This window comes from Cryptomeria japonica, chromosome 7 (genome assembly GCF_030272615.1).
Source record: "Cryptomeria japonica chromosome 7, Sugi_1.0, whole genome shotgun sequence".
NCBI lineage: Eukaryota > Viridiplantae > Streptophyta > Pinopsida > Cupressales > Cupressaceae > Cryptomeria > Cryptomeria japonica.
The window spans coordinates 386,707,845-386,732,233 of record NC_081411.1 but is presented as its reverse complement, the minus strand read 5'-3'; the positions used below and the strand labels follow the sequence as shown (position 1 = coordinate 386,732,233).

The 24,389-nt window shown below is 37.3% G+C and overlaps 1 protein-coding gene across 1 annotated transcript in view; it reads right to left on the bottom strand.

Moving 5' to 3' along the window:
• LOC131067121 (uncharacterized) overlaps positions 1–24,389 on the bottom strand; it is a 159,811-nt gene that overhangs the window by 23,182 nt on the left and 112,240 nt on the right. Inside the window, exons 22-25 of the mRNA XM_058002052.2 lie at positions 15,515–15,601; positions 15,257–15,362; positions 14,998–15,143; positions 14,790–14,882 (exon numbers count right to left, since the gene is read on the bottom strand). Coding sequence (XP_057858035.2) covers positions 14,790–14,882; positions 14,998–15,143; positions 15,257–15,362; positions 15,515–15,601 — 432 coding nt within the window. The remainder of the gene's footprint in view (positions 1–14,789; positions 14,883–14,997; positions 15,144–15,256; positions 15,363–15,514; positions 15,602–24,389) is intronic.

Sequence of the window (24,389 nt, the reverse complement as noted above, 5' to 3'; positions counted from 1 at the left end):
CATATGAATGTTTTACCATAACACAAGCATGGCTTCATCCATGGTCCACTAGAGATCCAACATGATAACTGGTTTGGACATTATAAAATCATCACCTTATAATGTCCCCATACAAGTGTTCACTATATTGAGAGATCGTCACCTCTTAGATATGAACCCAGGGGATAGAATCCAAAAATTGTCCTATCATGACAAAGAGGTTTACACATTAAACATCTTTTAGGTATGCACACATAGATTACAAAGCAAATTACCTTTTTATCATACCTAAACCGTCTCTGAAGTGATCAACCTTCACTCTCGAAAGAGGTTTGGTTAGAATATCTGCAGTTTGATCTCCTGTACAAACATATTCCAGTTGGATTGCATTCCTATCTACCATATCTCGCACATAGTGGTATGGACTCTCAATATGCTTGGATAAAGTTTTATGCAGCTCTGGTTGTCACAGTGTATAACAGTGGGTTTTCATAGGTTCTCCAAACAACCCCACAAGCAACTTCCTAAGCCATACTGCCTCTTGGGCAGCCATAGAAGCTGCAATGTATTCTGCCTCGGTGGAGCTTTGAGCTACAGAAGACTGTTTCCTGCTGATCCAAGATATCATAGCTGAACCTAGACTGAAGCAACACCCTGAAGTGCTTTTCCTGTCTGTCACACTTCCAGCCCAATCTGAATCTGTAAATCCATGTAGGTCTATATCAACATTCTCGTATTTGAGACCAAGGTTTAGAGTACCTTGTAGGTACCTCATAATGTGTTTCACTGCAACCAAGTCTATCTCCTTTGGTTCACACATAAACTAACTTAGAGCATTAACTGCATAACAGATATCTGGTCTTGTATTTACCAGGTACATCAGGGACCCAATCATTTGTCTGTATTGAGTAGGATCAGTGGGTTGTGACTCTGCTGCTGCTTCTTTAAGTTTATGTAAGTTGGTTTCCATAGGAGAGGTCATGGGTCTACAATTTAGCATTCTGAATCTCTTCAAAATATCCAAGGTGTACTTTACTTGGTTTAGTATAATGTTGCCAAAATTCTGCCATACTTCCAATCCTAGGAAGTAATGAAGGAGTCCTAAGTCCTTCATATCAAATTCTCCGGATAGATCATTCTTGCATTGATCTATAAGGTGATCATTTCCTGTGATTAATAAGTCATCAACATATAAAATCAATATTAGCATATCACCTTTATTTCTTTTGTAGTAGAGATTAGGATCTGCATCATTTTTGGAGAAGCCTAGTCCTGAGAGATAGGTGTCAATTCTTTCATACCAAGCCCTGGGAGCCTGTTTGAACCCATAGAGAGCTTTCTTGAGTCTACACACATGAGACTCTGCATCATGAATTTCAAAACCTTCAGGTTGCTCTAGGTAGACTTCTTCTAAGATCTCACCATTTAGAAAAGTTGTCTTAACGTCCATTTGGTGTACCTTCCATCCGTTTGTTGTTGCAATGGCTAATACAGCTCTTACTGATGTATACCTGGCAACAAGTGCAAAGGTTTCTTCATAATCTATTCCCTCCCTTTGTGAGAAGCCTCTGGCTACAAATCCGGCCTTGTGTTTTTCAATACTGCCGTCTGCAGCATGTTTGATTTTGAACAGCCATTTAGATGAAACCACAAATTTCTTGGTTGGCCTAGGAACAATCTCCCAAACATCATTTTTCATAATGGACTAATACTCTTCAGACATGGCATCCTTCCATACTTGATGTTCAAGTGCATCTGATACATTGTTTGGTTCAGCTTTAGAGAGGTCATTCATAAGGGCAACATAGCCAGTGAATTTATTAGGCCTTTTGCTTTCTCTGAAGGTTCCTAAGGGAGCAACAAACTTCTGAGCTTCTTCTACAGTTTTGGTGGCCCATAGTGGTCTTTTCTTGAGGTTTTCTCTAGGTGGACTTTGAGTTTCACTCATAGTTTCCTCAGGATTCTCCCTCTGAAGCTCAGGAGTAGGATCTCTATCTAAGCTAGGGTTGGGAATATAGACTTCAGGATCTAGAGAGCTTTGGGCTCTTTTGAAGGCTAAGTTTTCTTCAAAGATCACATCCCTAATTAGTTCAATATTCTTTTGACCAGGTATATATATACTGTAGGCTTTGGAGGTTTCATTGTATCGTACAAAGATTCCCCTTTTTCCAAAAGGCTCTAATTTTAATCTTTTCTCCTTAGGTACATGAATATAGACAGGGCATCCAAAAATCCTAAGGTGGTTTATATCTGGTTTTGATTTAGTAAAGACTTCCTCAGGGGTCTTGTCTTCAAGATGAGAGTGAGGACATCTGTTTTGAATATATACAGCAGTGCTAGTTGCTTCTGCCCAAAGATTGATATTTAGATTCTGATCAAGAATCATAGCTTTGGCAGCTTCAATGATTGTCCTATTTTTCCTTTCTGCTATCCCATTTTGTTGAGGGTTGTAAGGTATTGTTAACTCCCTCTTAATCCCTGAATTTTTACAAAACTCTTTAAATAATTCTGATGTATTCCCCCACATAATCAGTTCTTAGGGTTTTAATTTTGTTTCCTGAGTAGTTCTCTGTTAGTGATTTGAATTCTTTAAACCTATTAAGGATCTCTTCTGATTCTTTACATTTCAGAAAGTAGATCCAGGTTTTCCTAGAGTAGTCATCAACAAATATTACATAATACAGAAATCCCCCCAATGAATTTACAGACATAGGTCCACATACATCAGAATGAACTAACTCTAAAATTTTACTTGTTTTCCTAGTACTACTCTGAAAAGCACCCTTAGTATTTTTACCTAGGGCACATCCTGTGCATGCCCCTGAATGATATTGCTTTAGCTTAGGTAGACCTGTGACAAGGTCTCCCATTGATGATAAAGCTCTAATGTTTAGGTGGCCTAGTCTTCTATGCCAGATTTCATTGGCATCTGTAGTTTCATGAATTAGGGCTAAGTTGGGCTCTGTGCATAACTCATATAAGTAGCCTTGTCTTTGACCAATTGTTTTAGCTTTCTTGATGGATGAGTTCTTTGGCCAAGCCAACACTTTGTTGTCCATGAAAGTCACTCTGTATCCATTGTCCTCCAGTGCTGATATTGAGACAAGATTCCTCTTAATGCCTGGAACATATAGCACTCCTCTAAGTTGTAATGATACACCTGACTTTAGTTTGATGGTGCAGTTTCCAACTCCTTTGACAGGGTGTGTAGAGTCATCTCCGATGGTTACCTCTTCATCATTCTCCTCTTTCATGGAGTCTAGTACTTCTCTAAATCCTATGATGTGTCTGGATGAGCCACTGTCAATCACCCAGGAGTTCACTTTGTTTGATGCTTGATTTGTGAGTGCTGAATAGAGTACATACTTCTCGGAGTCCTCTTCCCTTTTCGATTTTCCTGTTTTGGCAAATGTGGCTTGTTTAGCTCTTTCTGGACATTTGGCAACATAGTGCCCAAATTTGTGACATCTGTAACACTGAATTTGAGAGAGGTCCTTCTTGAAGGAGTTCTTGCTGTGACGACCTTTTCTCTTCCTGAATTGCTTCTTCTTGTCCTATCTGTCTGAGTTCGTATTTAGAACTTGAAGATCTTCATCTATATTCTTTTGTTTGATCCCTTTCTTATTTTGCCTTGATTCCTCTTGGACACAGTAAGCCTTTAGCCTATCGAATTTTGGAAAGTTATCCCTTGCATTGATGCCTTGGACGAACGTTTCCCAGATACTAGGCAACCCATCTAAAGCAATGAGGGTTAATTTTTTGCTTTGGATCTCATATCCAAGGGTTGCTAGTTCATCCCTTAAGGTAGATATTCGCATGAAGTAGGCATTGACTGATTCTCCTTTTATCATGGTTATATGATTTATCTCTCTTTTTAGAGCCAAGGTTCTGCTGGCATTGGATATCTCAAAAGCGTCTTCTAGTGCTTTGAACATATTGAAGGTTGTTTCGTGTTTCTTTATAATGGGCATAATATTGTTCCTTACCCCATCAACTATGATTTTGATAGCCTTATCATTTCCTTCTCTCCAAATTGCTTGGTCAAGTTCAGTCTCAGGTTCTTTAGTTTCAATCTTTACAAATGATTCAACTTTGTTTTCTTTTAGAATCACTTGAATTCTGAATTTCCATGCGAAGAAGTCGTCACCCCCTGCGAGTCTGTCTTCAAATCTGATAGCGCTAGCCATTGATAGGATTGTGATGTTGAATATATACTTGATTTGAATTTTACGTAAAATTGAACAGCCTCAAGTTCGATTTAACTATAGCTCTGATACCATGTAAATGATGTTCAATTTACATTCAATATGCAAGTTATATTCTACTTTAATATTTTGTTTTCTCTATTACTGAATTATTATATAAATCTGATTGTCTTCTTTTATGTGGCAGGAGAGGAGGAGCATTTATAAATTTCAATGTCCATTCTCACATATTTCATTTGACATATATATTGGGCTGGGTACGGTCAAGCGATGCCTTGACCGACCATGTCTTTTGGACATGGCCGATCAAGACATCACTTGATCTTGCCCCCTCACTATAATGATGCATGGCGTTTTATTTTACCAACTGGTGCATATTCAAACACCCGATAATTATCGGTGTATGCCAAATGGTACATGGTTATATTAACACTATCTTAGCACCCGATATAATCGGTGTATGCCAAACGATGCATGGTTATATTATCACTATCCTTAACACCCGATATAATCAGTGTGAGTTTCATATATCACCCGATATTTAATCGGTGTAAACATAGACTAATATTGATATCAATCGATAGTCTAACCGATAATCATTAAGTCGTATTTGCAAAGGTTAATTTGATTTGTCAATCGGTGAATACGAATAGATTATCAAATTTGGAATACTATGATAATGAACAGTTAATATAAAAGGAATGTTTATCAATTGAATGCTTGAGTTTATTCATTTTAATAATCGATATGATAAATGATTGAATGAGAGACTTCATTTATCTCTCATTCAATCATTTATTTTACCGAAGCTATCTATACATTAACAATGTTGTCGTTAACTCCCTATTTTCAGCCTTCAAAGCTGTCTTAGCTCCACCACTCTTCTCTAACATTTATTTTGCATTTTCAATTGCAAATTATTAAAGTTCTATATAACCCTAGCTGCTCACAAGACCCAAATTAGCTTCTAAAAATTGAAAATCAGTTACTTGCATATCATGGATATCTTTGTCTATGGGAAAAATGGCTATTTCAGTAATGATATGCCTGCCCTTGTTTTTATTTAGCCTCATTTTCTTCTTAAGTTTCTTTGCTTTCTTCTCTTTCATCAAATTGGATACAGCACTCAAATTGAGAGGTTGTGCAACAACTCTTATTTTTCTGATCAAGACGCCTAAATCCTTTGGAAACACCTACATGAGCCCTATATTTCCATTTCCATGGCTGTTATCTCTTATCTCAGTGATGATATGCCTGCACTTGTTTTTATTTAGCCTCCTTTGCTTCTTGACTTTCTTTGCTTTATCCTCTTTCATCAAATTGGATACAGCACTCAAATTGAGAGATTGTGCAACAACTCTTATTTTGAACGCCAACTTGTTGTTCCTCAGAGTCAAAGTGATCAACAACAGGTCTTAGAGGATAAGGTTGACTCGGCCTTTTATATTGTTTTTATTGCACAGATTCATTTGTTGAGTACCTTCTTGAGAGTACTGAGTTTCGAGAGGGTCCATTTGGAGCTACCAAGGATACTCTCATCCGAGGTTCTCTCGCCATCAGGCGTGGTGTGGGAGTAATTATTGATACTCTGACTACAATGCTTCCTAATAGAGATTTTGTGACTGGGTTTGCAGAGAGGGTTACTAGAGCCCCTACCCAATCAACTGTTCGGGGTCGGAGATTGGAGCCATCTCATGATTCCAGTATTGTTAGAGATGAGCCCTTGACCGAGGTTGGAGCGTTTTATCGCAACTACACAATGAGGAGTGCTCATCACTTTTCTTTTGATCCACACGTGGAGGACTTGATGATGCATCGATGTGGATTGGCTTCAGGATTATACCATCCATTGTGGGATGGAGAGTTACCATTTTCAGTAGATGGAACTAGTAGTTGCAAGTACCCGACTCAGTTGATTGTTGGTGGCTACTTGCTCGAGTAGTGTTCAGTTTCCCATCATGTTGATGTGTATCCACTGGAGATTGTTACTCCTATGACACAGAGGCTATCTTTGGATACATGGCTTCAGAGAGACTATGGTGACAATGGGCATGATGGTTTAGTTGGATATCACATCCATGAGGGTTTAGCAGAGGTAGTGGAGAGATGTTGCGTAGCAGATGTTTCCAGGTACTCCTATCTTCACAGTACAGATGGATGTGTGTATAGATTGCACTGGGATCCAGGTGATGACAGAGTTAGTGTTGCAATTTGGATAGGTCTCACGGGTTGGCTTCACCACATCTCGCATGGTGAAGTGGCGATCAGTGTTGAGCAGCGAAAGTCTGAGGGAGGTTTACATGGCAGATTTCTACCCTGGATTTGGAATCCAGGTATACTATGTGGGACACTAGCGAGTATGTTGAGGGATCCTTTGTGTGCATCCGAGTTCCGGTTAATGTTCCCTGGTAGGTTTCATTGCATGTACATGGTGTGCATCATTGGTAGTCTCATTTCAGGTTCTCATTTACATGATTTGTCTCAGATGCATAGTTCAGTTGCACATGTGTTAGATGATATGTTTGGCAGCTTATCTTGCGCAATTTTGGGAAGCAAACATTGTCAGTTTTTAGAGTTGCTTCCACTTGATGTTCATGTTCTTGTGACACCTGTTGTTGAGGTTGATTTAGTTTGGCAGGTCTTGTTAGTTGTGCCCTTGGTGTGGGCATTACAAGAGTTGGTTGGTAATACCAGGGACATTACACAGGTCTTCATTTGGGATCCAGGTGGAGGAGTTTATTTGCAGTCGATATTGCTTGGGGACAAGCAATTTCAGGAGGGGCGGACTGTAATGTCCCCATTTTAGCAGACATGGTTTTTTGGTGATTAGCCTATCATTCTGACCCTCTTAGGCTAATGAGTATGGATAGAGGGTCTCCCAAGGCTTGTATCAGCTCCAGAGTTCAGTGTGTTTCGATCTGGCTTTCGTTTGGTATCATTTGGACTTCATTTGCTATACTTACTATTTATAGTAAGTTTGAGATGTTAGAGATGGACCCCTTCTATTTTTAGTAAAGGGGTATGGTCATATGCAGCTTCATCATGTCAGCTCCCAGCTCAAACGGCGTTTAAAAATGTTGAGTATTGATGGAGATATTAATGTTTATTTAGTTTAAATAAACATTAATGTTTTGAGCTTATATTATTAAGTTATAATATAATTTTATATTATAACTTAAAGAAGGGTCCAAGTATCATTAAAGGGGACCATTTAATTAATTAATTGTGGCTCTTTTACCAAGGTGAAATATTAAATGACAAAGTGAAAATATTATATCATTAAATGTCATTTAATATCATTAATTGATTTAATGACTTATTGGAGAAAATTGAACCTTCATGGGAAATATATATAAGGCTTTTGAAAAGAAGAGAAGGGGGATTGATCATTGTTATTTTTGATGAGAAGACTTGTCTCTTGGCTTTGGAGAAGAAGCTGGGGTTTCTGCAACTTGTCCAGAGTATCGGCATTGGAGAACATGAAGACTTCATTGCATCAACAATCTGAGGGTGTGGGATATTCATCTGAAGTTGCTCCTAGGGTTGGCTTCATCCAGAAGTTGACATTGTGCTGATTGGGGATTTATTTTCAGATTTATTGGCATAGCTGAGGGCATATGTATAAGGCAGACTGAGAACATCATACAGAGGGTTTATTTGCTGCTACAGTGTCATGAACAGTGCGCTACAGTACCCGTGAATAGTAAACACTACAGTACCACGCTACAGTAAATGCTACAGTACCTTGCCAATTTTGTGGTCTTTGTGGAGACCAAATTGGAGACGTTTGTTCAGATTTATGATGAAGATTGAATAAGGAGTCTTTGGCTGCTTCTTCTACATTCTGCAAACACCTGTAGCCGCCTTCATCACCTACAGATTGGGGTCGATTGATATTCCAGGTGACATTCAACATTGATCAGCCACTTAGTTTTCATGCCAACTATTTGCTTAAATGCCTAATGGTTGTAGGTGTACTTTGGGATGCATGACAAGTGTTTGTCTTAATGTCTACTAGCTGTACTAGTTAATTTCAGTCATTCCATGTGTGTGTAAGGTCTAAAACAGCTAGCATATCATTTCTATAACAACTTTGCATTGTTAGAAGCTTTCCATAACTTCATTTGCAGCCTACAAACCCAAAGAAGACAAATTAAGAATTCACTACAACAGCTTCAAACATTGTATGCCAAGTGTTTGACAATATTCCTTGGGGTTCAAATAAGCGAAACAGGGTCAGATTAGCCAAGGGATATTACATACTTTCTTTTAGGGAATGCTCAAACTTTGATCTAGCAGCCTTAATATTTTTCCCCATGGAATCACTACTGCCTACTCTACCACCTTCCCCTCTAAGACTCTTTTTATCTATCCATAAAAACTATGTTCATCCAATATTTTCAAATATCATCTCTAATGGACAAATTGATTGAACAAAATAAGAAGATAAACTATCTTCTCCTGAATCAGCTAAATATTATGGTAATATTTCTATACAAAAACTCTCAACTGATTCAAAGCTATTCAACTATGATTTTTTCTTCAAGCTCCATAATCATCAATGCAGTTAGCTCAAAAGTCCTCAAACTCCAAGCCTTTCAAACATTATATCCTTGCAATAGACGCATATGGTTTTATGGTGGCACTTGAGATTGAAATGATAGTTCTGCACCCATACTTTTAGCATCTATGGTGTTTGCACACATGTAGGGTCTGATTTGCACAAAAAAAGTAGGCTCCCAAGTTGTGTTCTTTCCTACAATATTAATGAGCAACAAATAGCTTCCTGCAATACTTCATTAAAACAATTTGGTCACTTAGATATCACGGTAGCTTGTGTGGATAGAGTCAGATCAACAAACCCTAACATAGGTGAAGGTGGGAAATTGCTTAAATCAGTCAGTCTACTACATGATGACCATCCTAACATATTCTAAAATGTTCTTGATTCTCGTTTTACAAATTTCTAACTATCAGCATGGTAAAACCATCATTCACCCTTTTGTGGTCTTTCATGCCTTCTTTGCACTCCACTTGTGGATGCTGCGAAAAAAAGTAACCCTGCATATAATTCTTAACCAACCTGATGAATCTACTTGCCTGGACTAATGAATACACTAAGTATGATACCAAATGGAAAGACTTTAATTCAGAAAAGTTCTAGTGGGTGTAAATGCAATTGATGCTGAGATGACCCCTATCAATGTCTCTTCCCTTTGCAAAGGAGGCTAATAAGGTAAAACATCTAGCTTTTGAAATTCCATGCTTCTCATTGCTCTATGACCTTGTTTACTATTATGATCATCAAGCCATACTCCTCTTTGAATTCATTCTAGTACAAAAGCTTTGGTAACCAAATAGATCATTTGTATTCACTCAATCACTTTCGTGCAGTTTCCTACTCGCAATTCCCCAAATGAGTATTCCATTATACTTCACATTCCTCCAAGTCAATCAATTGGCTCTTCTCAAAAAGTTGCAATACCAATGCCCAATCAAGAGTTTCCACATCTAAGCTAAATATAACCCAATCCACTCAAGACATCATCTGCCTTTTCCTTGATTCATAATATAGGGCACATGCTATCACCAGGTTGCATGATTGAATGGTAACCAGAAACAAGGCAGTGTGAATCAATCCACTTTTTACCAATTAGGTGGCCAAATTATGTCCCGCTTTGATTCTTTCTTCCATCTTTAAACCTAGAATATTATATGGCCAAGGAGAGTATCCCAAAAATGGTGTGAACTACCTGATAATGGTGTCTTGGGATCCAACATATTGTCATGCAACTCTATTGCTGAAATAGATTTATTTTTGCTGTCCACTATTTTTCAGAAGTGCAAAACTGAACAATTACTCTGCTGGGAATGAAAATTAATACTTGTAAGTGAGAAAAAAAATCGCTGCAACAGCAATATAATACGATGGGAATATGAAGGATAGGAGGATGATGACACTGAAAACACTTTACCAACAGCAGCAACCTTCAAATGGCACTTACAATCACTCCACAAACCTACAAAAATCAGAAAAGAATGCCTGATTTCTGAATTGTAATCAGCAAATGTAAATTTGTTTGTGAGTTTGACTGAATGATAACTCTCACATATATGCAGGCTATGCTTTAATTCATTACTTTTCCTTCAATAAGCCTGACTAAACTAAGGGTAACATGACATCTTTTGTGATTTTTACCTTTACACTCTAAACATGGCCACTTGAAAATCATACTGACTAAACTCAGAATGCAGCAGAGCTTAATGCTGGCTATGCCAACAAAAAAGCATGTCACTGTTAATAATTAATGTGTGTTAATATAGAGGCACCTCTTCCTAATGGTTAAGCCATTGCAAAGTCACAACTGGAGGCAATAATGAGTGGCAAAACCCAACTAGAGACACACCTGTGTTGTCTTTTGAACAGTTGATGCTCTTTGCACAACATCATAATGCTATTGCCACATTCAATGTAATTTTCGTCTGGCACTGCTACTTAATTTGTGCACCTTATTACTCGACCACTTCCTTTTGCTAGTTTGAGCATGCTTCACTAAATTGCTACCACTTATATGGCTTAACCTTTTGCAGGCGTTGCCAAACCAAAGAGCGTGCCACAAGTGACAACTTAAAACATTCCATTGGCTGAGCGTGTTATTCTTAGGCAATTACCACTCATGGGTCCAATTTTCTTATGGCATTGCCACCTGATTTGTGTGCCAAAATCAGTGTCTTTCTATTTCTCTTGGATGGAGTTTTATGTTGGCTTGGCCACCCATTTTGCACTTACATATCCTTTTCATTCTTGGGCATGGATCTTACATGCTTTTGCCAATCAAATTGTGTCGAGGAATTTATAGGTCGCAATGGCACATAAAAAATGGTTCCTTTAAGAATAGACTTAGTCATTCACCAATTGCATTACATTCAACCCCGAGTCTTAGCCAGTTCACTCTCTTCCCTCCACAATGGAAACCACCATCAATCAGGGACTCCTTTGAAATCCATCAGAATAGCACAACCTTGAGCAGTCTGCAAGAGTTGTTAGTTAAAACAATGGACAATAACTAGAAAACCTTGCCACTTGACAAGAGGAAGATCTCAACCAACATGAATGAACAATAAGAGGATGACTTGTTTAATGACAACAAATGGGCTAGAAAAGTGTTTTTGTACAAGCATAACAGATTTCACACATGTACATTGGCACTGCAACTTGTTGTGGACCACTTTGTCTAGCTCTATTCACTAGCGAATCCATAAGAATCAACCAAAACTGCAAAGTCTCTAAAAATTTGCGATGTAAGCATCAACCAGTCCCCGCAATTCTCAATCGTTCTTATCGAACCTATCAATCAATCTCTCTGTAAAATCTGCATAGGAAGTAATACCGTCATGTCCCATGGTGACCACCTCGCGGTGCCACCACTCATGTGCTATGCGAACAAGATGTATCGCAACATACTTAATAGCTTCTTCTCCAGGCATCAGATTAAGCTAAAAATATGTATCTACCTTTTGAACCCATGCATGAGTTGTGGACTTACCTGAACCATCTAGTATGGAAGTGTTAGTTTTCCCACCTTCTTCTGTAAGTCATAGTTTTGCTTCTTGTGTGAAGTCTATCTTTCATCCTAACATCAATATAATCCCTCAACGATAGAGCAGCCTGAAACTCAAGACCTCCATTCTCCCAATCATGCCTGAAATGGTCTTGTAATTCGGAGCTCAACGTCAACCTGTGGTTGAATCCTGGGTGGAAAGTTACGCATAAGACGCCTAAAGGTATCATTCTGGTTGGCTGATCTCCATTCCCACCATGCACTGAATTCTCTCCCTATCCATTGTTGCCTCCATCATTTGCATGATTGGCATTATTTGCATTATTACCACCAACATTAATCCCCATATGCCTGGCCATCATCTGCATCAAAAGGTACATCTGTTGATTCTGTCCTTGAGCTCTTTGCACTGCAGTTTCCTGTCCTCAAGCCAAGGTCTCTAACAAGTTCAAAACACGTTTTCCACCCAAATCTCATTGGTTTGTGTTTTCGAGGTTTCTATCACCCATTGTGCTTTCTACTTGTGTTGGAACCTGTTGTACCTCTAGTTGTTGATCTAATGTATCCAAAGGCCACTGCTCCCACAATTCAGCTTCCCTTTTCCTTAATCTTTCTTGGTATCCCCTTTCCCTATCACTGGCTCTCATAGAACATGCTCAAAACAAACAGAAACTAACATGCAATGCGAACCCACTACTCCAAACAGCTTCAAACTAACATGCAAGAGTTACCCATTTCCGGAAACTGCCTAAAACTGACATGCAAGAAATTGGGTATCCATAAATCACACATACAAGCATTGTTCGCTCACGTGCAAACACAGGATGGCAGGATTTTCTGCTTTGATACCACTATAATATACACCCACATTCTGATTTTTTGTTTTTCTGTTTTTTATTTTTTATTTTTATTGTTTGCTTTTTCTGTTTTCTGCTTTTTCTGGGTTTTGGTTTTTTGAACAGCAATGCTAAAATGCAAAAATCTTACAAAATACCAAGAACTGGAAACACCCATATACATATAAAACTTCTAAATGATATTTTCAATGAATCTAAACAATATCTATATATATTTTCTCTTACAATGCTTTTAAACAAGTTTTCAAACTGCTGTTACAAAATGCATATACAGAAGATATAACAGCAACTCCCAACCTCAGACTACATATGGCATCCAAGATGCAACAATATGACTGATTTTAATGTGTACAATGGCTGCAATGAAATCTGATTCGACCCTCATTCAAAATGCATGCAAAGAACTAAAACTCTCAAACACCCTTCATCCAAAAAGCTCCCTAACTGAACCAAATTGAACATTTGTAAAACTGAAAATTACTCATATGCTCGATCGAAATCTCTGTGTGAAATCTCCCCTTCAAATCCCTCGAAGAAGTATCTTTCAACTATGCAAAGAATGTTATTTGTAAGGGTTTTCGTCCTTACAAACCCGGATAGCAAAGCCCTCCTTAAGAAATCAGAAAATGAAGTATCAAAATCCAGCATGCCCCAAAATGAGCTCTCAAGTCCATCTCCCTCACTTGGCCACCCAGAGAAAGGAGGGAATTCTTCTTTTCATTTTGACTTAAAACTTTATAAATTCCTCAAGAGGGACACTCATCCCTAGGAGACACACTTTTCCCCCTTTTAAAAACAACTTATGATGCCTCATGGTCCATTTTATAAAGTCACTTCATAACTTTAAATAATATAAGTTCAATATTTAATTAAACTTTAATATTCAATGTTATTTAAAATAAATACTATAGACCATATCAAGCATGGGCTCAACACTGAAAATGTCATCTCCTGACGAAAGACAACTCCCATCTGGCCCAACTGTACCCTAGGACCAACTTACTAAAAATAGTAAGTAGGGGAAAAATCACCCAAAACTCCAAGAGACAACTAGAAAACACTGGCACTGGTTTGCTAACCATCGAAAACCATGCAGTTCCCTTGTCAAATCGTTTCTAGCCTACAAGAACCCCGAGGAATAGGCTAACGGTCACAAACCAATAAACACCTTAGGAAGGGGGCGTAACACGAGAGGAGATCTTCGGCATCACAATTTTCATTATCACTAGATCATAGTTCAAATAATCAGACTCAGAAGACCAAAAAAATTCAATTCAGCTGAACTTGGCAACTTAAATAATACTCAAAAATCTTAAAAAATATATAACCTTTATGCTAGATACAGTTGCAAAATGTATCTCATCCCATGCCAAAATATGCTCACTTACCTAACTGATGATATCTTTGGCATCAGAATTCTCATTATCACTAGATCATAGTTCACACACTCGGACTCAGCAGACCAAAAAGTATTCAACTCGGCTGAACTTGGCAACCTAAAAATACTCAAAATCTTAAAAATATATAAACTTGATGCAAAACACAGTTGCAAAATGTATCAAATGGCTCTGGTAGGACTTTGGGGGCAACCCCCACAACAGGATTCCTAATTAAGACCTTCATGGTTCATGTCATTTTCATAATTTTTAGAGGCAAAAAATATACTTTTTCAGTGTCAAAATTGCATTTTTTTCACATCTGCTGTGTCCATGCAAGTCACTAGCACAGACTTGCTATTAAGTTTCAGCAAATATTCGCTAGTTTTCAACACCACGACTTGCAAAAAAATCAGCCAACAAGGACAACAAGATTTTCCTGGGAGTACTTGGCCAACAAAAAATCTCATGACTCACTGAGTTTTCAGCGAGTTGGTAAAGGTATACTATGATCTAAACAGTTGCCTCTGCCAAAAAAATGTCACTGTGATCCACAACACAAGAAGATGAATCCGTGCAAACAAAACATTTATACCACATGTACATGAAGATTTAAAGAAAGATCCACCTATATTGGTACCAACAAACAACATTTAACAAATTCTATTATTGGTACCATTCATATATGACAAATTTATCACATTCAAAACAGAATTACCTAACTAAGACATGCTCACAACGATTTTCATATATAAATTATCCTTGAGAAACCATACCCTGAAAGACGAGAAGAAGAAACATCTAACATACCTTTGAAAAAGAAGCTTCCTTGCTCCATGTTAAGCCCATAACTTCACTTCCAAAAGCATCATACCAAACATTTAAACCTTTTGGGATGTAAGTCTGCAAAGTATGTGCATAAAATTACTAAGATATTTGAAACCTCCAGGATACAAAAAAGTAACATTCATTAACAAATGCCCAAGCTATAAGTAACCTATGCTGTAAAATACAAAACCTTCAGGTCATGAAGAAAGTATTTCACTGGATCAAAGCCAACTAACAAATGCTTCCTAGCTTCATCAATCCCACTCTTTAAGACCACTGGAGACAAATATGGGCAGAAATCCTTGCTTGCACTCCAGCTGGCCACTGGTGTTGATCCTGTAAGGCACTCTCATTGGCATGTCCAATCAGGAGAGTCCATTGACATTCAGAAGAAATAAAATATTTCAAACAAAATGTAAAAGCTTGGTTTGTTCAGATATGAGACTAACCTTGATTAATCTCAGCATTAAACAATATTTGATGTGGATGGGCCAGTTTATCCATATGAAGTTGGATCAAGGCATCATAGCACTGCAGAGGTGTCCGGAACAGCGACTGCCAGAAACGAAGAGGTAAAATACAGATACAGTGACCACTTCATCACAAATTTTCTTTTCAAAAACAACTGTAGTGAGATTAATAATTTTGATATGGTAATGACATTGAACTAAACAAGCCATTACAGGATCAAAAAGTTCAGTCATTACCTCCCATCTATCATGTATTTTCCCGTTAATGAGGTTTGTAAGGAGTTCAGAACTGCTTCTAGCATACGCTATTAACCTTTTAAGAACCTGAAAGTCAATCCGTAATAAGTTCAAGAGCCATGATACTTCAGAAGCCTTAGCAATTTGTTGTAGTTAAGCATAGTTGCAGAAAAGATAAGATAAACAAAACACTTCAAACCCAGAATGAATAAAATAATGACAGTTGTCACGGGTGCAGCAACTTTTGACAGGAATTGACAATCACAAAAACAAGAATCAATTGCACAAAGACATTTTTCCTGATTAACAAGTATACTCCTGCAGACTTCAAGTAATATAACACACATTCTTTTGCCATAGCAATGAGACAATCTCTAGTAAACAGTGAGAGACAAAATGTCAAACGAGAGATAAAAAGAAAAGAAAAAAAATTTTGCATCATGGGGATAAATTTCCTCTGTTCATCGTCAATCTATACGTCAACTTCAGAATTTGAAGGTCAAAACCAACTTCAATGAAAGAAAACCCTAAAATGGGGCATTACAGAACTTCCACATAAGATAGGCTCACCGTTAAACCTTCATGCCACTCCAGATTGCACTCTCTTGGTTGTGCTATAAGGATGTTTGTCCATACAACACACATTGTCACATCAACAAGAAGGGAAACAATCATCTAACTACTTTCTCTTGTAACAGTCTTTCTTGTCATTATAGTTATAGATTTGTAACCAATTCCCTAAGGTTGACAAGCATAGTTGCATAGAAATTCTAGTAGTTTTAAAAAAAGAAAGTATTTCCTTCCTTTTCTAATCAAGAAACTCTCAAACTAAGGCTTTTAGTTTTATTTTGTGCATCACGCACATGTAATATACCTATTTAGTATTTACTTACTTTGAGTAGCAAAACTTAATATTCCTAATACTTGTCTCAAGAATGATTTGGACATTCCAATGCTTCCATGCAATATCAACATTCTAACATTGGATAATAAGATTCAACAATTTGAGTCCTTTTGTATCAACTTCTTCAATGACGTCTACATGACCACCTACAAAGTATGGAAGATGTCCACATGGGTAACACATGGGTCTCACACTAGTGGGAAGATTACAAGGCCCATCTCGAGCCTGATTTCTAACCTTTCATCAATTTAGAGAAGTTTGTCATTGTCATACACAAAGAGTCTACCCTCTTGAGAACTATAAGAACAAGAACATGAAATTCTAGTAGTTATGCCAACAGAATGCTCATTTCGTGCAAGACTATAGAAACTAGTCCCATTGCTTCCTTGTGTGCCTACAAATCCAAAACATAGAATAGAATGAGAAGTTGAGGAACATTTGTAATCTTCACCCTTAAATTTGAGCCAAGGAAACTTTACTATCATCCAATACATTGGAGCAAGAATACTGCCATGCACCCAAGATCAAAGAAAAGCTACAATGATGCAAAAGATAACAGTTTCTTCCAAATGTCGTGTGCACAAGTCACCCCATGCCAGTATATAAATGGCCTAATGCAAATGTGGAATCTATTTCACCAAAGAGAATTGCCAAAGTAGCCTCTAGCACATTAGAAGGCTTAAAGGCCACTCACATCATGTATGGGCAAGAAGAAGTGAGAAGTTGGTGGTGCCAAAGCCATTGCACAAACATCAACAATGATTCTGACTATCACATGCAGCAATGACTAATTGCACAATCTGCATCAAGTCTTATGCAATGAGACAACTATCTATCTATACGTAAGCACCGCTACCATCAATACTAATGAGAAACAAGTGCGTCTCTTCCATAACAAGTGTTCAGACAAAGGCCAACCTCTCCATGTCATTCTTAATAGTGAGATCTACAAGAACATCAGTAAATAAGATGCAACAAGGGCCTGGATTTAACTAACAAGGAAAAAATATTCAAATTAGGTACCAATGCACAACTATAGAATCTAGCCCATGTGTGATGTAGTCACTAATGATGTACTGCCATTGGAGGTATGTGAGACTTCACGCAACAAACCCTATGTATACAATTGTACAGTAACTATAGAGCTAAACCATAATGGTACCCCATCAAAGTAAATGACTACATCTAGACTATCCGAAAGCCTTTTTTGATTACCAAGATCACAAATTTGTGTCTCACGATTAGAAGATTTGTCTCTCGAGCATAGAAATTTGTATTACTCATGGTCTTCCCAAACATACCTAAGCGAAAAAGCAGAAACACAAAGATATTTTTCAAGATAGTCTTCAAGAACCCAAAAAATATAGTTTCAATACATCAAGAAAAAACAGGGTGTGGAGTTAATAGCCCCCAATGGGGTCAAGGCATACTGACCATAGCACAGTCACTATAATGATACAAGGCAAGGTCAGGAAGGAAAACCTTCACCACCAAGACTAAAAGGCCACACAAACCTTCATGGCACATGCAACTTTCATAGATTCATCACTTTAACAAAACTTTGAACCCTTCAAGAAATGCGAGTGTCAAGGCAACAAAGCAATTATTAGGCCTAACTAAATGAGAATGGAATGGATATTCATTGAAGAACAAATGCCCTCAAATGCATCATAATTGATCCAAAGTCTACCTAGTTAATCTGCATTTTTTGATGTAAAATCAATAAAACGAGAATTTTACAAACAAATTTAAGAAACTAATTGAAAACCCAAAGTTTATTTGAGATTAAAGTACCCTTGATAATTGCACCAACAACCAAAGGAAAAAATTGACAGCCTTATGAATTATTTGAATGGTCAAAGGAAAAAATTGGCAACCTCAAGAATTGTACCAATGATCAGAGAAAAACATCAACGATCCATTTGCAATGTCTCTCCCCTTTTCTCTTCTGTATTGCACATTTCTTGATGTGGATTGGGTATTGTGCCTATGGTTTTACCATTTGTAGTTTGATGATGTGGATATTCCATCATGATGTGACCTTGTTTTGGATGATTGTTGCCGCATATTACCCTTGGGATTCTTATCTTAAGTTCTATTTTGATATGTGTTTTGTGATCATTTTGGCCCAGCAATGTGTTGATCAATTCTTGGTGATCACTATTGTATTGCTGCATTGAGATGCATGTTTACTTTCTTGTACCTAGATGTGAGAACTTATGTGCTATGACTGACTGCAATAGATACTAGATGTATTGAGGTTATTGCTATGGTTTAACATGGACTAATCGTGCTTTGGTATCAAACAGTTATTGAGATAGATTGATGTCATGATTGAGATGTTGATATGAACGTTAGAATGGAAGTTGATTTGATTAGTGGTTAAAATGTAGCAAGAGATATTTTATGTTATTTTATTCAGTTTAAGATATTAAATGCTTATTGTTGCAAGTGATAAAATACATGTTGGATTTGATGATTCATTACATTCAGAAGGATATGATTATAGTATATACCATGTTGTACTGACGATGTGTATAATGTTGTGATCATATATTGTTTAGGTCAACAGTGATTGATATGATCATATATTGGCAGTTAACACGAGATAGCACACTAGCCAAATTATCCCCAAGCCAAAATCCGCCATTCCTTAATAAGGACAATTTCCTTATAATTTAATATTTGAGCCCTGACTACCGCAATTGTTGGTGTTCAGAAAACCTAGTTGTCATGAGTAGTCCGCTCATAAAGAGTGTTTGAGCATCTTGGCTTATTTGCAATTTATCGTTGTATTTTAATATATTGATGTGTTATAATGATGTTGGTGGCAATTTAATTATTAAATGTTTTTATATGCCTTATCTATATAATTAAAAATGAAGGCAATTGCCTAATTGGAGTATTTGGGCTATTTGGGGTACTTAATATTGATTTTTAGTGATGATTTAATTTATTTCTATTTTATTTCATTTTCAAAAGTGAGTTTATAATGGGGAAATAGAGCCACTTTTGGGAGTTAGTCATTTTTATTGCAATTTTTTTCTCCAAGCCACACTACACTTGGATTTTGATTTGCTTGTTGGGTGAGACTGAAGGGAAGAATTTTGTGGGTGATTGATTGTTGGATTGCTCATGAGGAGACCTTCTTGTTGTCCCAAAGGTTCATTCAACCATTACGTATGTGCTTTCATCCAATGATCTAGGACTCTACAATTCCAAAGCCGGGTCAGCTCTGCAGAGTCCAAGGGGCTCTAGACTCGGACTTCGCTGAGTCTGGCCAACTCAAACTCAGCCTATTCGTCGAGTCCCGAGGGTAAGACTATGCCGCACAAAAACACATGAAAAGAAAAGAAAAAAAAAGTGTTTTCACTTGACCAAAAGGTCATTATATTTGCCTCGCTACCCTAAAAGTTCATTTTTATTGTTTGCAAACAAAAGGAGAGAAAAAAAGGCATTGAAGAGCAATTGAAGAGGAGATAGTGATTGCTAATGGTCTGTGCAAGTTAGTAGGAGTTAAAGAAGGATTTGGATGACGCCTCTACAAATTTGAAGGTGCATTTCTTCAATTTTTTTACTTTCATATTTTCATTTTATTGTACATTTGTTTTGGTTTTGTGTCATTTTATGTTGATGGAAAAAAGGAAAAAAAAATCCTAGTTTGTTTTTTCTTTATTTTCCTTATTTTTAGCTTAATTAGAATGTATAGATGCTGATTTTTTTCATTTATAGTATATTGCAGCATAAAGTCACAACCTACTAGAAGTGGTAGTGGTGCCCCAAAAGCAAACCCAGTTAGAAAGGATAAGGCTTGGAAACATGCCATCCCTAGATAAAAAAAAGAAGTAATATGTTTTCATTGCAAAACGAAATATAGTGGGGGAGGTATTAACTGGCAGAAATATCACATTTCGCAAATACAATGCCATGATGCCAAACCATGCAAAAGAGCACCCCCTGAGGCTATACATGAAATGCAAGCTCAATTAGAGGAATTTGAAGAGAAAAAAGAATAAAAAAGGAAGCAAATGGAAGAAATCGCAAACATTGGTAGAGAGGCTTTTTCAAATCCTCGACCCTCATTTCCTACATCTCGAAGTAGTGGTAATGCGAGTGTGTGAGCATTGGGCCTCAAATTCGTAAAAATAAATCCACATTAGATTCACTTTTTGTTCCACGCATGACTCCAGGTGCCCAACCATCACTTGAGAGCATGGGTTGGAATAAGGATTAGCATGACACTACGAAAAATGCAATTGAAGATTTTTGGTTCTACAAAACCGTTCCATTTCATGCAGCGAGGTATTCATTATTATTTTGATTTCATTGTCTTGATTTACTTGCTTTTAAGAAATTAAGAGTATGTCACATTGATTATTTTAATTTTTAAAGTTAAAGTAAAACTTAATAGTTAATAGTAAATATTTATTTTGTTTATTTAATTTGTTTTAGGTCTCCTTATTGGCAAATTATAGTAAATACTATTATTGTTTGTGGTCCGGGGTTCAAAGCCCCTCATGATGAGGAGCTAAAAGGTCTTATTTTAAGTCAAAAGGTGGTTGATGTCAAAGCCACAATTGCCAAGTACCATGAGGTATGGAGGAGGAAGGGTTGCACCATCATGACTGAAGGTTGGACAGACAAAAGAAATAGAACATTGCCGAATTTTCTTGTCTCCTCATCAGGTAATTGTACTTTGTATTTTGTAAAGTATATTGATTTAGTGATGAATTTTTTTAATTTTTATTTTACTAAATCGTTTTTTTTTTCTTTCTCGGGTAGCACAATGTTTTTTAAGTCAATTGATGCTTCAAGAAAAATGAAAAATGTTGAGTATCTTTGTAGGGTGTTAGAGGAGGTAGGTGAGGAAAACGTGGTACAGATAGTGAGAGATAATGCAGCAAATTATGTTTCTGCAGGTGAACTTCTTATGGAAAGGCACCCCACCTTGTTTTGGACCCCTTGTGTTGCTCATTGTCTTGACCTCATATTGGAAGATCTTATCAAAATTTCCTGGATTAAAACATGTCTAGAGGATGCAAGGAATATTTGTAAATACATATATATTCATACCTGGGTCCTCAACCTTATGAGGAATTCTACAAATAAGAAAGAGTTGGCTCGTCCAAGAATTACCCGATTTGCAACAAATTTTATCACGTTGCAATCCTTGCTTCAGTCCAATGCCGATTTGAAATGCATGTTTGTGAGGAGTGGACCACATCATTATATGCAAAGACCACTGCAAGGATTCAGACAGCTCATCGGGTTTTTGATGAGCATAGCTTTTGGCAACCGGCCAAGGAGATTGTGCGAGTAATTTTCCATTATATTTTTGTTCTCATTTCCTTATTTTTGTTTACACTTGTTTATGTAAAAGTGAAAGCTTAATGTTTCAACTTTCACAATGATCACAGTTCATAGAGCCTCTTGTTATTCTCCTAGGAGTTGCTAATAAAGATAAGCCCGCAATGGGCTACATTTATGAGGGCATGAATAGGGTGAAAGAGGCCATTGCTATTTATTCAAGGAATCAGACTATTTATAGTCCCATATGGGAGGTCATTGATCAACAATGGCACAATTTACTTCACACGCCTTTACATGCAACTACCTACTACCTTAATCCAACGTTCCAATTTCACCTAAATTTCAAGGCCAATGATGATGTGTGGAGTGGGCTCTACGAAGTTGTAGAGCGAATGTCACTCGATTCATCAATTGGAGCACACATAGTCCGTGAGATAGAGATGTTCAGGAATGCACGAGGAGACTTCTTTTCACAAGACATATGCTAGCAAAAACGGGCAAAAATGATGCCAGGTAAAAATCTATTCAAGTCATAGTTTAAAATTTAAATCTTAAATTTTTCTATCTATGATTCTATTACCATTATCATAAACTCAAAGTTATAGAATAGAAATGATTTCTATTTTTTCTTGTTTCAGATACATGGGGGAGATGTTTGGTAATAAGGTGCCAAATCTACAAAGGATTGCAGTTCGTATCTTGAGCCAGCCATGTAGTGCTTTAGGACGTGAGCGTAATTGGAGCATGTTCAAGCATATTCACTCCAAAAAGTGCAATAGGTTGGTAGTGCAAAGGTTGAATGATCTTGTGTATGTTCATTACAAACTTCACCTCCGTCACAAATAGATCTTGGGCACTGACACATCTCCTATCACTTTAGAGGAGGTTGATCAACAAGCAAAGTGGAACATCGAGGTTGATATCTTGTATGCAGCAATGAAGACTTGGAATGGGTTGATCAAGTGGATCAAGAGGCAGAGGCAATAGCAATGGCAAAGGAGGAGGCTAGAGCACGAGGAGACCCATTGGAGGACCTCGAGGATGATGTGGATGAGGATGTGGATGTCACTGAGGCTAAGCCTGAGACACGGGCAGATGTCATGGCTGCAAGGTCAAGTGGTCATTGATATTGGCTACTCTAAGCCTTAGACTTCTAGGCTCTAGCTTTTATTTTGATATATGTTTTGAACTTTTGATGCCATGGATTTCATATTCCATGAATTTTGTAGACATTATTTATATTTCTAATGTGTTATTTACTATAACTTATTTCCTTCAGCTCAAGCCTAAAATTTGCATGTATACTTATGTGATCAATGTAAACTTGCGTATGTGTTCAAAGTAGCTTCTATTTAATGAGATTATTGTGTCTTAAAGTTTATTTATTAAAGGATGCATGAAACAAGTTTTAAATCCTTTAAAATCTTTAAATTTCTTGGGTTTTTCAATTTGCTGAGTCTTGGCCAAGTTTTTGCCGAGTTCGAGCACCAAGTCCAAGTCTGAGTCAAAAATCAGCTTGCTGAGTTCGAGCTGGGTAACACTACTTTCATCTTCAAATTTGAAATTTGCTCAAGTTGAGGTAGGGTTTTATTGATTTCCCCCAATTTACTCATTCTTTTTTATTCTAGTTTGTTTCTTTGGTTTAACAAAATGATTTAGAGTAATTTCATGGTTCGATTTCAATGGATTGATGCATTGTACAACTCACTTTGTTTGAAAAAACAAATTTGTGCCCTAGGTAGGGTTATGCTAACCAAATTTGTATAGAATATTTGAATGGAGAATTTTATTGTTGGAATGTGACGTTCAAATTTGTACCAATGGGCATTGAATACATTTTGGGATTTTGAAATTTGATTTTTGAAGCTTTTTGGAGGTCCTTTAATGGTGGCAAGGCCGCAGACCTAGTTTTATGTCAATTTTGAGATATGAGTAAAAAGAGGAATTGGAAGGATATTATATGATATTATTAAGTGGAATGATGGATATGATATATGGAACTTCATTAGTGGATCAAATCGGATCCATGCTCATGTGTTTATCGCCAATTGGGCATTTGCAAGTATATGTGAAAATGATGATTTATTGGGCAAATGTGCCTTAAGATTAGGAATGGAATTTGATCTGATATTCATTGGGAATTGAATGTGATTTGTTTCCTCATTCATTGTGAATAGAATGAGCCTTAGGAGTAGGTATTAGAATGGATCTAGGGAGTGGCTCCCAACATGTCCCCAACCCATAAGTGGTGTGCTGGCAATAACATTTGGGGAGTCTCCTAATCAAGTGAAAACCTAATTTAAACTTGGGATAGGATAAAACAAGCATGCCTTGAGCGCTAATACAAGGCTAAGGATGTATTGGGAAGGCATGCTCACACATGTAGGTGTTGGATCTTACCCAGAGTGGTATGCCCGCACATGTAGCGTTGGATCTTGCACGATTGTCATTCTCCTTGGTATGAGAGAATGCTTGGTTCCATGTGGTGTGTCCTCACAAGCACACACAATGCCACTCCCTACACTTGCATCTAGTATCTAAATCCTGGTAATTTCAATAGCACCCGAAAGATTTATTGACATTGCTCATTTCAGTTATTGCATTGTAATATTGTACCTTATGGCAAATTTGGCGTTGCTCATTACAGGTGCCTCATTGTCT